General features: G+C 39.7%; 1 protein-coding gene and 1 long non-coding RNA gene across 2 annotated transcripts; one reads left to right on the top strand and one right to left on the bottom strand.

Moving 5' to 3' along the window:
- Window positions 1-485: 485 nt before the first annotated feature.
- On the bottom strand, window positions 486-5,384 carry socs9 (suppressor of cytokine signaling 9). Its single transcript, XM_056473659.1, is given in 3 exon segments — window positions 486-2,172; window positions 2,174-2,463; window positions 5,217-5,384. Coding segments are annotated over 2 exon segments (1,476 nt in total). The 5' UTR covers window positions 2,416-2,463; window positions 5,217-5,384; the 3' UTR covers window positions 486-938.
- A 222-nt stretch (window positions 5,385-5,606) lies between these two features.
- Window positions 5,607-13,236, top strand: LOC130242453 (uncharacterized). The gene is made up of 4 exons (XR_008838978.1): window positions 5,607-5,800; window positions 9,336-9,464; window positions 10,309-10,353; window positions 12,854-13,236. It is a non-coding gene; the product is annotated as an uncharacterized LOC130242453 (long non-coding RNA).
- Window positions 13,237-13,941: the final 705 nt, after the last annotated feature.

Genomic DNA, 13,941 nt, shown 5'->3' on the forward strand with positions numbered 1-13,941 from the left:
GTCCTCCAGGATCGAGTTTAGGCACCCCTGCTTTAGAATAATGGTCCATTAGTTCATTTGTTTACTAACATTACTATTCTTCCCATCCACAGAGTTTGTAATGCTGTCAAATGAGTAAACAAAGCTGTTTACAGCTGCCTTCAGATGCTAGTGACTTCTTCCTTATAGTATTTTGGTCGGTCTCTGGGTCAAATGCAGCTGATGATAAGCTAAAGTTTAATAGAAGTAAAACCATCAGCACAAGTCTAACCCCTTCATGTGTTCACAAACACAAGCGCAGCTATTTAGAGCTCATTTCTGATTAATGATGTCAGAATTTACTGGTACGCTGGAATGGATGTGTGAACGGGGCTTTCCAGAAAAACTCCAGAACCCCCTTGCCTTTGTCAATATGTCAACATCTTGTTTTGTGTCCAACAGAAACTCCTAAAGGTTTAGAAACACTTGAGGGAGAGTAACTATTAAAGGAACAGCTGACCCAAAGATAAGCTTTCGGTCATCGTTTATTCTTCCTTCATTTAGAGTTTCTTTGTACTGTTGAACACTAAAGAAGAGGATTCTGCAGATGAGAAGCACACCGGTACTCACTGACTGCTACAGTACTGTCAGTTTATTCCCAGCATTCTTCAAAATATCTTCTTTTTTTGCTCAACACACTCAAGAAACTCACAATAGAGCAGCAGGGAGATCCACTGTCCAGCAGAGTTCAGCTCCAACCCTGATCAAACACACCTGAAGCAGGTAATCAGGACCGAGACAGCACCTGCAGGTGTGTTGGAGCTGAACTCTGCAGAAGGCGGATCTCCAGGAGGATTATTCTGCTTGAGTGGTGATGGTGTGCTGTGTTCTGATGGACAGGAGGGTTATTATTAAACTGCAGTGGTGACGGTGTGCTGTGATCTGATGTAAAGGCACTGGTGCTCTGGCCCTGAGCGCCGTCACTCCCACCAGGTGTCCAGTCTGCGGATGCGCACCCGCTGCTTGTAGTGGTACTCCTTCAGGTGCTCCTTGAGCGTGGCGGGCAGCGGTAGCGTCCCGATCCCGTCGTACGAGCTGCGGCTGCTGATGACGGCGCGGCAGATGCGCTGGAGGCTGAACGGCTGCGTGCGGTGGATCGGGTTCGACAGCAGCGGCTCGAAGAACATGCAGGAGTTCGGGTCCTTGTAGTGCTCCAGCAGGCCGGTGACGGTGGGCGCGTGGAACACGCTGGGGTCGTGCACGTCGAAGCTGAAGTTATGGTTCCACTGCTCGATGCGCGCGTGAAGAGACCGGCCGTACCTGCGGAAGCTCACCGAGAACAGATAATCCTCCTGGGCAGAGTCGCGCAGCAGGAACGTGCCCTCGGGTTTCCCCTCCAGAAGAGTCTCGGCCTCGTAGCGGTCCATCACGCCCCAGTAGCACGACAGATTCGTGATCTCAAGCAAGTCAGGAACGAGGCAGTGGATATAGTCGATCTGTGTGTGAACGCGGTGCTGGTAATCCTGTGTTTTGGGACTCTCTGATTGGATGACGGACGGAGCCGCAGTGCAGATCTCCACGTCCGGAACAGCGGAGGCAGAAACGGGGGCAGACGCCGCCACTTCGTCCAGCGTGTCCAGACAGGTCTGCAGGAGCAGCTGGTGTAGCGTAGCGCGCTCGTCTCCCGCTAGCTCATTCATACCGTGCGCTAGTTTGGGGCCCAGTTTGTACAGAGGGTTTATTTGTGCGGTGACCTCGAAGGTGTGTATCTGAGCGTTCGGCGGCGGCTCCACGCCCTGCTCAATGCTAATCCTGCGCCGCTCACGTAGCCGGTCCTCCTCATCCTCCAGTGGCGCGCTCACACACTCTAGCACCGGCGCGCTCACACACTCCAGCACCGGCGTGCTCACACAATCCAGAGGTGCACTCACACACTCGAGCGGTGCACTCACACACTCCAGTACTGGTGTGTTCACACACTCCAACGGCGCGGTGTGCTGCTTTATCAAGTACCACTTCTGGGCCAGGTCGGAGCCGGCGGGGAAGGGGCAGCGGTCCAGCATGAGCTCGCTGAGGTGGATCTTCCTGCGTGACGGGGCCGGCGCAGGACTCATGCTGTGTGTTTTGATGGGGAAGCACTGTCCCACTGCGTCCTGGATCTTCTGTCGGAGCGTGCGCCCGGTGCTGGGGTCTGGGGTCAGCGGGGGTCTGCTGGAAGCTGGCTGGGATAGAGCTGCCCCCCTCGCCGGACAGCAGATCCCCGCTCAGCAGATCTCCATACTCGAACCCATCACTCAGAGGGCGCAGATCCTGGGACGGGTGGCTCTTCTTCTTCCCTCGACCAGGTTTTCTCCGTCCTCCATCTCGCCTCTCCTCAGAGCGACTCTGCCGCACTTTGGGCCGCGCGCCGCGCTCCCGCTCCTTCCCACGATCCCCTGTGTCCTCCGGCAGAGACATGATGAGGCTTCAGACCACGCTCACTCAGTCCAGCCAATGATCATCATCCTGATGAAGATAAATACAGACCAAACTGAGTGAGAAGCTCATGCACAGGTGAGTAAATCAAACACACACTGATCATTAATTTAGTGTGCACTTCTTAGGCAGCAAACTCGTTTATTAGTCGAAGGTGCTCATAAAGTAAATCTGTGTATACCTAGGCATAGTGGATTAATGAGAGATCAGTATATGGAAATGAAGACACTGTGAGCATCAGACACCACTGTTTCCTCGTTCTCATGTAAATTACATGAGTGTAAAAAACTGGTGGCCAATCAGAACACAAAGCAGACTGTTGCGTTGCTCACAGGCCACGCCTTCAGGATTTGCATGTATTTTAGGGCTGTTGCTAGATCAGAAACGGTTGCGGCCAGAAGCAAACGAAAATTATTTATATTATTTATTAAATTTCCCACTTACTGTATTTTATTAATGTATACCGCCACCCTAACCCTAAACCCAACCGTCACAGTACTGTTAGAATATTAATTATTGTTATACAGTATCATAAAAGTGCTGCTATATTGTTGTGCATATCGTACTTCCGGCCGGCTGCGTATCCTATCTAGACTTTACCGTATTTTCGGTCACATTCTATAGACCTTTTTCTAAGGGTGTGGAGTGTAACATGGTGACTAGCGTCTTCTAGTAGGATGCTTAGAACTTCTGTTTACAACTGGTACATCTCAGTGGGAAAATGGGTGTCAATACCGTTTTAAGTGTTAAAGCTGTTATACTTCTATCAGAGGCGGATCAAGTGTGGGAGAAAAACATTCTCTCTGTCGTCAGATCAGATGTTGGAATATACAGCTGAAGTCAGAATTATTAGCCCTCATTAGATTTGTTTTCTTTTTTAAATATTTCCCGAATGATGTTTAACAGAGCAAGGAAATTTTCACAGTATGTCTGATAATATTTTTTCTTCTGGAGAAAGTCTTAATTGTTTTATTTCGGCAAATATAAAATAAGTTTTACATTTTTTTGTGGTCAAAATTATTATCAAGATAGTTTTCTATGCGTTACTATGCAATGACTTCGTGAGCTATTAGTTTACATGCGTATCAGGATGTAAAATGCTGGATATACGGATTATACAGTTATTCAGCTCCACCTCAAAGAGGCATGATGTGTGTTCAACTGCATATTTTATTAACTTTTCATGTTTATTATGAAGTTTGCCATGTATGTTTCTAATAAATCAACAAACACAGACAGCTGAGTATTAGTGTGCAGTTAGTATAAATTTGATAATAGTGTTGAATCACTCAGCTCCTACTGCCATTTTTCTGAAGTGAAAGAACAGAAATACACTTTATTAAACGTCAAGACTGATATTAATCCCTGGCTGTGTTTTCTTTGACATTATAGCCTAAAAATACAACATCGTACATCTCTGTCAGTCTCTTTTTTCAGGTTTAATTATAATTTAGCCTTTAATATCCACAACACAACTCAGGAGTAAAATAGGAAACTCTGTCTGGCGGTTTATGTCAGATATCTCACTCACTACATGCTGAACTGAGAACTTCAATGTTTTATCCAAACATGTTGATTGTTAAATGTACAGTTTATTGTGGTCTATTATTATTTTTAATTGATATATATATATATATATATATATATATATATATATATATATATATATATATATATATATATATATATATGAATAAGATGATATGTTGAATAATAAGATGATATATTGAATGCTACTACTATTTACTGTGTTTTTCATTATATATGCATGTTCTTTAATTTTTTAATGTAAACTTTATAAATGCTTTGGCAATACATTCATAACATTTGTCATGCCAATACAGCGATTATTGAATTGAATTGAATTTAAGAGAGAGCACTCACTGAGAGCTCATTAATACTCATGACCATTCCAAATATGGTCAATAAGGAGCTTTTGGTTGTAGGGGTATTTCACTGGGTAATAAATGAGCACATAAAACCATTTCTGGGGATTGTTTGAACTTACCAAAGCCATACACCTACTATGTAGATATCAGAGAACGATTTAACTTATTAAACCAATGCAGTATATGGCACCTTTAAAGAGTCAGTTCACTCAAAAACTAAAGTTTACTCACTATTTACTCTCCCGCAAGTGTTTTCAAACTTTTATGGAGTTTCTTTGTTCTGTTGAACACAAATGGAGATAATTTAAAGAAACAGAACAAAGAAACTCCATAAAAGTTTGACCTCCATAATAAGAAAAACAAATACCATAGCAGTCAATGGTAACCAGTTTACAACATTCACAATGTTTTGTGTGAACTGACCTTTTAAATAAAACTATTAAATATGAAATATAAATATTAAGATGAAGAACATTTGCCTAAAGACTACACAACCTCGGCGAATAAATCAAATAATCTCTAAAAATATTACTAAACAAAACATTAAACCTAAAATAAATTGAATAATAAATACTTTAATCATGTCGAGTAAGTCTAAAATACCATTGTGTAATCAATAAAAACACACACACAATTAATCAATCTTCACATAATCATTTCTAAATACACTGTCAGAGACACATGTGAAGGTTTTGGGTTATTAATAACATATAAACTATAATAACCCGGCGAAAACAAGTGCACATGTTACTGTCACGCTCCTGTATCATATGTAATACAGTATGTGTATTGCTCGCTGTCTGTAATGAGCTCTGTGTTGATGATGACAGAGAAACACTGCTCACTGTAATTATGATCAACATAATAATGAGAATATTAGTCACAAACACGAACCTGCACCGCCGGAAACGCGCCAGCTCGCTCCCGGTGACGTGGCGTCACTTCAGAGCCGTAATTATGGCTTTAATAAATGATGTATTCTTTAATAACTGAACTTTAATCGGAAAAAGTCGCTTTAACTCGAGCTAACTCACACCCACCCTGGCTTACAGTAGCGATGACTTCACTTCCGGCACATTGCGGAGGCATTTCCGGCGGATTTGTTAAATTGTTTTTGTCAAAATAATACTATTATTTATCGTTAAACTTTTAAAGTCGTGTTGATTAATATAATACATCTGTTTTTACATTTACACTGTGGTTTTGCTGTATATTATGGGTTCTGTTATTAGTTAATCCTTTCATAAGCGAGTCGCTCATGAGGACTTTTATCCGGAGATTCAAGTGCGCATGCCCGGAAGAAGATCTTCAGCGTGATCAGATTAAATGTAAACTGCGTTCCTTCAGCATTAAATGTGTTTATCAAGTTAATCGATCGATTTGATCGATCTTCACAGCAGTGTTCGACTCCAAGACTCGATTGGTACCGATTCAGATGATTTACTAACTGATTTAGGATTCACTCGACGCGCGGACAGGTCAGTGTGTAAACACAAACAACTGATCGATCGATTATTGATGAAGATGATGATGATATTCCTAATAGAATATGACAGGGAAGGAAAGGCTTGTTCAATTCAAAGCGTTTAAAACAGAGATGTAGACATTCAAGTGGGACAGGTTTTGATTTAGTGCAGTATTATTGAGGTAAGACTCTGTTAACGGTAGTTTTGGGATTGTTGGTGAAGAGAAAGGTCACATTTAACGAAGGAAAGTTGTAAAAACTTTATGAAAAAATAATAAAACAATATGTTTTTGTTCTGCTATTATATATATTCTATTTTTATTAACTGTTTTTCCATTAAAATAGTGCCAGGGGCGATTTCAGGATTTTCATTTAGGGGGCTTAGGCTCAACTCCATATGAGAAAGAAAATAACAATAATATATATATAACCCTAAAGTATTTCTAAGTAATAATTTAATAGTCATAGTCATTTGAGCTCTGAATGAGCTAAATAGGCTCAACAAAACCTGTTTACTGCCACTTTATATGTTAAAGTACAATTTTTGTTTTCATGTATTAAATAAATGAAATTGCCACTTTTCTAATTAAATGGCATATATATGTATGTATGTATGTATGTGTGTGTGTGTGTGTGTGTGTTGATTTTCATAATAAAGGGCACAATTATTATACATTTTTGATGCAAACTCTATTCATCATAAATTTCTGTTAACAGCCAAATGTGTTTAGCGCACATTGTTAGGTTTAAAGGGCTCCTATGATATTAAAATCATTGTGTTTGGACAGAACCATGTGCAAGGACAGTGTGTCCACAGTCATATTGGAGTGACAGAAACACAATGGCCCAATTCTGTTTTGTACCCCAGAATGTTGTGGGACTGCTGTACAGGAGTTATTATTATGGATTATAGATAGCTAAATAAGGAGTAAAATTGGGATTGGGCAGACAACTATCTTTTTTTAAATTTCCTGATGTTAAAATAGGACCCAAACCACAGTGATTCTGAGGCCCACCACAATGTGGGAGTGCAGTTTCCCCACCCACCGAACTGATTGACAGTCACCATGTCTCCGTAATAACATGTACACACGTGTCCACAGAACATTTTGTGCAAAGACACTAAGATTAAAACATCTGTTCAGCTCTCTGTCATCAGCTGCAGCTCAACAATGAATATTATAAGTTTAAAATGTTTTTAAAACAGTGTGTGTTTGTAATGGACCCTTTTCACAAGCCTGTTATGACGCGTTTAACACTCATCAGCAACTTAAATCCTTGAAAGTTTTTAATATTTAGATTTTTAAATAAACGTATGAGTAGGGCCAGACAGAATCTGCAGACATTTTTTGCTATTTCTGCGGAGAATTTAGTAAAAACCATATTTTCAGAATGATTTTAGGAGTATCATAACTAAAAACGTCATATATTAAATAATGAATAATACATTTTAATTCTTTTATTTAATGTTTAAAATGCAAATCCAATTAGATCCACTTAATTGGTAAACAAAGCAAGTCTCTCATATAATATCTCTACTAAAAGACAGAATATTACTGTACACACTGTCCTGTAAATAAATCATATGAACATTTTAATATTATTATTATTATATTACAATAATATTAGTGAAATGAATTTAAAAACTGAATAAATATAAATGTACACACATTGACACAAGTGAATACACAGACTCAATGATGGGCTAAAAATCAGTGGATTTCTGCGCGCATTATATAATCTTCGCTTCAAATGACAAAAAACAAACTCTTTTTATTGTTATTGTTTTTTGCCTTGTATGCGTTTTGAGCTTGAGAAAAGCACATTACAAATAAAATGTATTATTAAATGTATTATTATTATTATTAATATTTTTATTATTACTACAAGTCTCACACAATTTTTTTTGCTTTTCTGAACATCTTTATAACATCATCGTAGAGTTTTTCCCTTTATTATTTACGCAAATAAGTTAGTAAATAAATGATTTGTTATACTCTCCTATTCACTGCGCTCTAAGTTTCCCAACTATGACGACTTCCGCTATTGAGAAACCCAGAAATGTGAAAAGGGTCTATAAAGACAGTAAAATCACTGTAATTCTTCACCGCTATAATCACCACAGCCGCATGGTGTCAGTAAACATGAATATATATATGTGTGTGTGTGTGTGTGTGTGTGTGTGCGTGTGTGTGCGTGTGTGTGTGCGTGTGTGTGCGTGTGTGTGCGTGTGTGTGCGTGCGTGCGTGCGTGCGTGTGTGTGTGTGTGTGTGTGTGTGTGTGTGTGTGTACTGCAAAGGGCATTTGAGTGTAACCCATCATTTCTGGCTTGAATAAACTCCACTACAAACACATCATATAACCTTAATTGGTATTTCTGACTAGTGAGCTGTATTTCAGCTTCATCCTGGTCTGTCTCTGTCACTGACTGCTGTTTATCTGATGTAATGCAGGAGAAGCAGATGAGCAGTGGGCGGGGAGAAGCAGTTCATTTGCATTTAAAGCCACAGCCTACAAAAAGAGCTACACTGTACCCAGACAGCAAAATGGGCAGATTCTGGAGGCTATAATAAATGAGCTGATATGTATTTAGAGCTTTACAGACACATTCTAGAGACACCAAAGGCTGATCTTACATCTCATAAAAGGTGTGAAATAGGTGCCCTTTAAATTGAACTATTATTCCCTGTTATCAAAATCTGCTCATCTGGAACAGCAGTCCTTCTCTGATGACTCTTGATTGGGCGACATATGCTTAGCCACGCCCCTTCATCTGTTATTTTGTTAAGAGTGCAATGTTAGAGGAGGAGCTCAAATATAAACCCCGCCCCCTACTCAATATTCAGTTTCAGCTGGAAATACATCATCAAACTAAAATAAAAGTCTCAGCAACTTCCGCTTCATGAGGACTTTAAATGGTTAAATATAAAATGTGTGTGCGTGCGTGCGTGCGTGCGTGTGTGTGTGTCAGCAGTGTGTGAATATCTCCAGCATCTGATGGTAAAGATGAATTTGTAATAAAGGAAACACTTTGATTGACATTCTCTCTTTGTACGTGTCATCAGAGGGGGAAAGCCCCGCCCACTAGTGCCATCTCTCCATCTCATTAGCATAAACAGCAGCCCTGAGTGAGAAGCAGCCGTCTGTCCATTAGCCATTAGAGTGTTTGAGCTGCTGAAGATAATGTCAGCATAGACTAAGAGGATTATAGATGTGGAGTTTTAGATGAACAGAGACAGGAGCGACATAGACTGACAGAAGACTGAAGCACACATTCACACTGAAGCACACATGACCAGCGCTGACAACACACACACTGCTGTTTTACATCACACAGTCGTCTGTAGCTCCGCCCTTTTCTGAATCTCATTTGAATTTAAAGCGACAGTCACCAAAACGCCACAATTAGGATTGTGCTATTCTCAGCTCAAACACACACACACACACACACGAGACAGCAGAGACTCATTTCACATCATAATAAGAGGATAACAGGTCTCCTTTAAGCAGATGTGTTGTAATGTGTAATAATGTAGTGTTCTCCTCAGGATGGTGTGTGAGCTGCTTCTGTCCTCGGTGTGGTTTCTTTTCGTCATCTTCTGGCTGGAGACCATCAGCGTGTGGCTCTTTCTGTGTCTGTACTATCAGGACCGGGTCTTCTATCACTGGGGCTCAGGGTGAGGCCTTCAACATCCCATAATTAAGCCACAGATCAACACATTTACTGCTGCACCGAGCCACAAACCATGCTGACGTCTGAGGCAAACACGCCCAGAAACTAACTAGACCACGCCCTCTTTTACATATGTATATTTCTTAAAGGGGCAGTTCACTCTTTACTCTCCCTCAAGTGAGTTTATTCATGACTTTCCTTTATCTGTTGAACACAAAAGAAGATGTTTTGTAGAATGTTAGAAACTGTCACTATTGACTATGGTAGTCAATGGTTACAACATTTTTCAAAGTATTTTGTGTGAACTGTCCCTTTAAATAAATGTATTCTTTCATTTTCCTTCGGCTTAGTTTCTATTTCAGAGGTCGCCACAGTGGAATGAACCACCGACTATTCCTGCATATGTTTTTCACAGTGGATGCCTTTTCAGTATTGGGAAACACCCACACACACTCATTCACACACATACACACACACACACACACACACTCACTCATACACTACGGCCAGTTTAGTTGATCAATTCCCCTATAGCGCATGTGTTTGGACTGTGGGGGAAACCGAAGCACCTGGAGGAAACCCATGCCAACACGGGGAGAACATGCAAACTCCACACAGAAACACACACTGACCCAGCTGGGACTCGAACCAGCGACCTTGAACCACTGCGCCACCGTGCCACCCTTTATTTTGAAGCATTTAGCAGTATAATCAGTTTTCTTATGGCAGAGTGGCGCTGAAAGTCTATCGTTTGAGAAATATTGTTGATAGCTGACAGGTTTAGAAGCAGAGATCTGTTATTAGCATGTGTGTGTAATATCTGTGTTGTGATCTGGTTGTGTGTGCAGGGGGTTTGCAGATGATCCAGATCAGTTCCTCTACGTGCTGAGCAGGTCAGCCTCATTTCTCTCCTTGCTCTGATTAGTCTGGTTTTAGCTCTAATTAATGTTATAGTGATGTGTCTTTGCTGTGGTCTGGTGTTTGTGTGCACTAATGGAGGTCCGTCAGTTTCTAGCATGCATCATGAAGTGTTTGCGCACATGTGAGAGGGTTGTTCTGATTAGAGACAGGATATTTTTGTGAAACTGCATGGGACTTCATTTTGGTTTGGTTTTTGCATAAAATAAATGATGATCTTGATGATGGAAACTAATATATTCTGCTCACAGTCAAGCATATGAGCTGTATTTATACAGTATATAGAAACTGAATATAAGTCTATATATATATAGATATAGAATATTAATGCTTTGCTTAGCAATGCAATAAATGTGTTTTGAGCATTACAAAGAGTTCATGCTGCTATTACACTGTTAATGTGTAGCTTTATCTCTATATATTAAGTCATTGGTTTGCTTGATTTTCTTGTGGCGCAGTTTTAAAATTATGACAATAAATTTGTGCATTTTTGTGTTCAATATATGATTCCAAAATCCAATTTTCATCATCATATAACTTTCTTTTCAGCTCAGTCCCTTTATTAATCAGGGGTCGCCACAGAATGAACCGCCAGAATAAAATCCAATTTTGTTGAGAGAAATGCAAACAAACAGAATTACTGTAAAACAATGATGAAGGAATTAGATAAGATAAAAGTTTGTGTTTACGTAAGATACACATGTGTACTGTGTATATTGATGTATCATGTGTAAATACACACATACTGTAGATAAAATACAAAAATATACAATTGATTTTTATTAATATCTAATGTGTTTTATAAATAATTTATTGAGTATAGTCATGCATATATTTATATATACTAAGATATACACAGTATGCACAAATATATTTTGTCAATATGATTTTTCTTTTGGATTAATTGTTTGACAGCAGTAGAAGACATTAAAATATCTTATGAAGAAATAAAACTGTATTAACCTTCTGGATAATGATTTATTAAAATAAACATGCAAACTCCACACTGACCCGGCTGGGGCTTGACCCCGCAACTTTCTTGCTGTGAGGCAATTGTGCTACCCACTGCCCCACCGTGCTGGCCGGAAAGTATTCAGACCTTCTCAAAATTGCATTCATCTACTAATATCATTTAGGTGTATTGTTTCCCTCATTAATGCACACACAGCAGCCCATGTTGACAGAACAACACAGAATTGTTTACTTTTTGCAGATTTATTAAAAAAAGAAAGGCTGAAATATCACCTGCTCCTCAGTATTCAGAGACTTTCCTCAGTATGTAGCAGAAACACCTCTCGATCTAATACAGCCGTGAGTCTTTTTGGGGAAGATGCATCAAGTTTTCCACTCCTGTATATGGAGATCCTCCATTCCTCCTTGCCGATCATCTCCAGTTCTGTCAGGTTAGATGTTAAACATTGGTGGACAGCCATTTTTAGGTCTCTCCAGAAATGCTTAATTGGGTTTAGGTCAGGGCTGTGGCTGGGCCATTCAACAAACGTCACAAGGTTGTTGTGAAGCCACTTCTTCATTATTTTAGCTGTGTGTTTAGGGTCATTGTCTTGTTGGAAGGTAAAGCTTTGGCCCAGTCTGAGGTCCTGAGCACTCTGGAGAAGGTTTTCATCCAGGATATCCCTGTATTTGATATTCTAGTCTTTCTTTTTTTAATAAATCTGCATAAATGTCAACCTTTGTGTGTTTTTTTCTGTTTATATGGTATGAACATTGAGGAAAAAATGAACATGAATTTTAGCAAATGGCTGCAATATAACAGAGAGTGAAAAATTTAAGGAGGTCTGAATACTTTGTGTACCCACTGTATAGCTATAGCTAACTTTACTTTTGAGCATGGTCAGACTACTTGCGCATTCTTCTGCATGGATGTGGCACTAACGTTATATTTTAATAACAGGGCGTAGTGGACATTTTAAAAGTGGGGGGACGGTATGAGCTCATATGTTTATATAATTATTAATCACCTGTTTCTAAATGGGCTGTCTCTAAAAGTCCCCCATCCCCCCGGTTGCTACGCCCCTGTTTAATAATGAGGTACAGAATTTATTCTTAATTTTTGTTCATTTGGTCTTTATAGGAATTTTTATTATCGGGTTGTACAAATGCCTCGTTTAATCTGAGTAAAGCTTGTGTAGTCTCAGTATGTGGAATAAAATAATAGAGCATTGAGTGTGATATGAGTAAACTTGATCTCATTTGCAAGGATTTTTTGGAATGCCCTTTTACGAATTTCTGGCATATTTAATCACAAAACAATCGAATGTCGTCATTTCGCCAGAGTATTTTTATCGACACTTTAAAAATATCACTATAGGTGTCATTCGCAATGACTTTTTATAAATTCTTGACAAATTAAATCACAAAACAATGGTAAATGGAAATGCCGTCACTTCGCAAGAGTTTTTCAACACTTTGAAAATATCATCACTATTGATCTGCAGAACATTCGCTGTGTTACAGGATTGATCTGTCGACGCACATGCAGACGTGAGGAGGTGATGTCATCAGGAGGAAAAGGCATGGCCTGAGGATGTGGGCGGGGCTGCCGTGAGAGGCGGAGCTCCGCTAGTCTGCGATGAGGAGTTTCAGGAGGCCGATGGGCTCATTCGTCCTAACAGCATTTTCTCTTCATAAGGGCGTGATGTTATCCTGTAGTCCTGAACTCAGACTGGGGACCTGTGTGAACGGTTTATCTGTCTAATCTGTTAAACTAGTTGGAGATTCGGCTGTTACTTTCACTCTTTAAAACACTAACAGATCCTTGTCTACTTATTGCTTTTCTATTTTTGTACCGATTGGGGTTTTTGCATTATGATGTTGTGTAATAAAAGCCATTTTACAGACTTTTTTAAACGTTTCTTTTTTCTGCACGTGCATGAGCTCAATGAAATGACTTTATTTATTTATTTATTTATTTATTTAACATTTTATTCATCATTTACTCTTTAATCTTACACTGGACCCTTAGTCAACTCATTTTGACCCAGAATGCGTTCATAAAAATGGATGAAACTGCAGTTTTCCACAAAGGAACAAAATGCTCAAATAATTATAGTTTCTTTTTATTTAGGTTTATATACAGTTTTCACATATAAGACAATTCTAATCATTTATAGTAAACTGCTGTTTTTCAACCACACTACAGTAAAGTGCTTAAATCAATCTGTTGTGGTGATCCTACAGTTGCTACGGTAACACAACGACTATAATATTGATCTGTTGTGGTGATTCCATGGTTGCTATGGTAACAACAACTACAGTAATTGATCTGTTGTGGTGGTTCTACAGTCGCTATGGTAACACAACAACTACAGTATTTGACCTGTTGTGGTGATTCCACGGTTGCTATGGTAACAACAACTACAGTAATTGATCTGTTGTGGTGGTTCTACAGTCGCTATGGTAACACAACAACTACAGTATTTGACCTGTTGTGGTGATTACACAGTTGCTATGGTAACACAACAACTGCAGTAATCGTTCTGTTGTGGTTCTACAGTTTCTATGGTAACACAACAACTACAGCAATCAATCTGTTGTGTTGGTTC

The sequence above is a fragment of the Danio aesculapii genome, chromosome 15, assembly GCF_903798145.1.
Source record: "Danio aesculapii chromosome 15, fDanAes4.1, whole genome shotgun sequence".
Taxonomy (NCBI): Eukaryota; Metazoa; Chordata; class Actinopteri; order Cypriniformes; family Danionidae; genus Danio; species Danio aesculapii.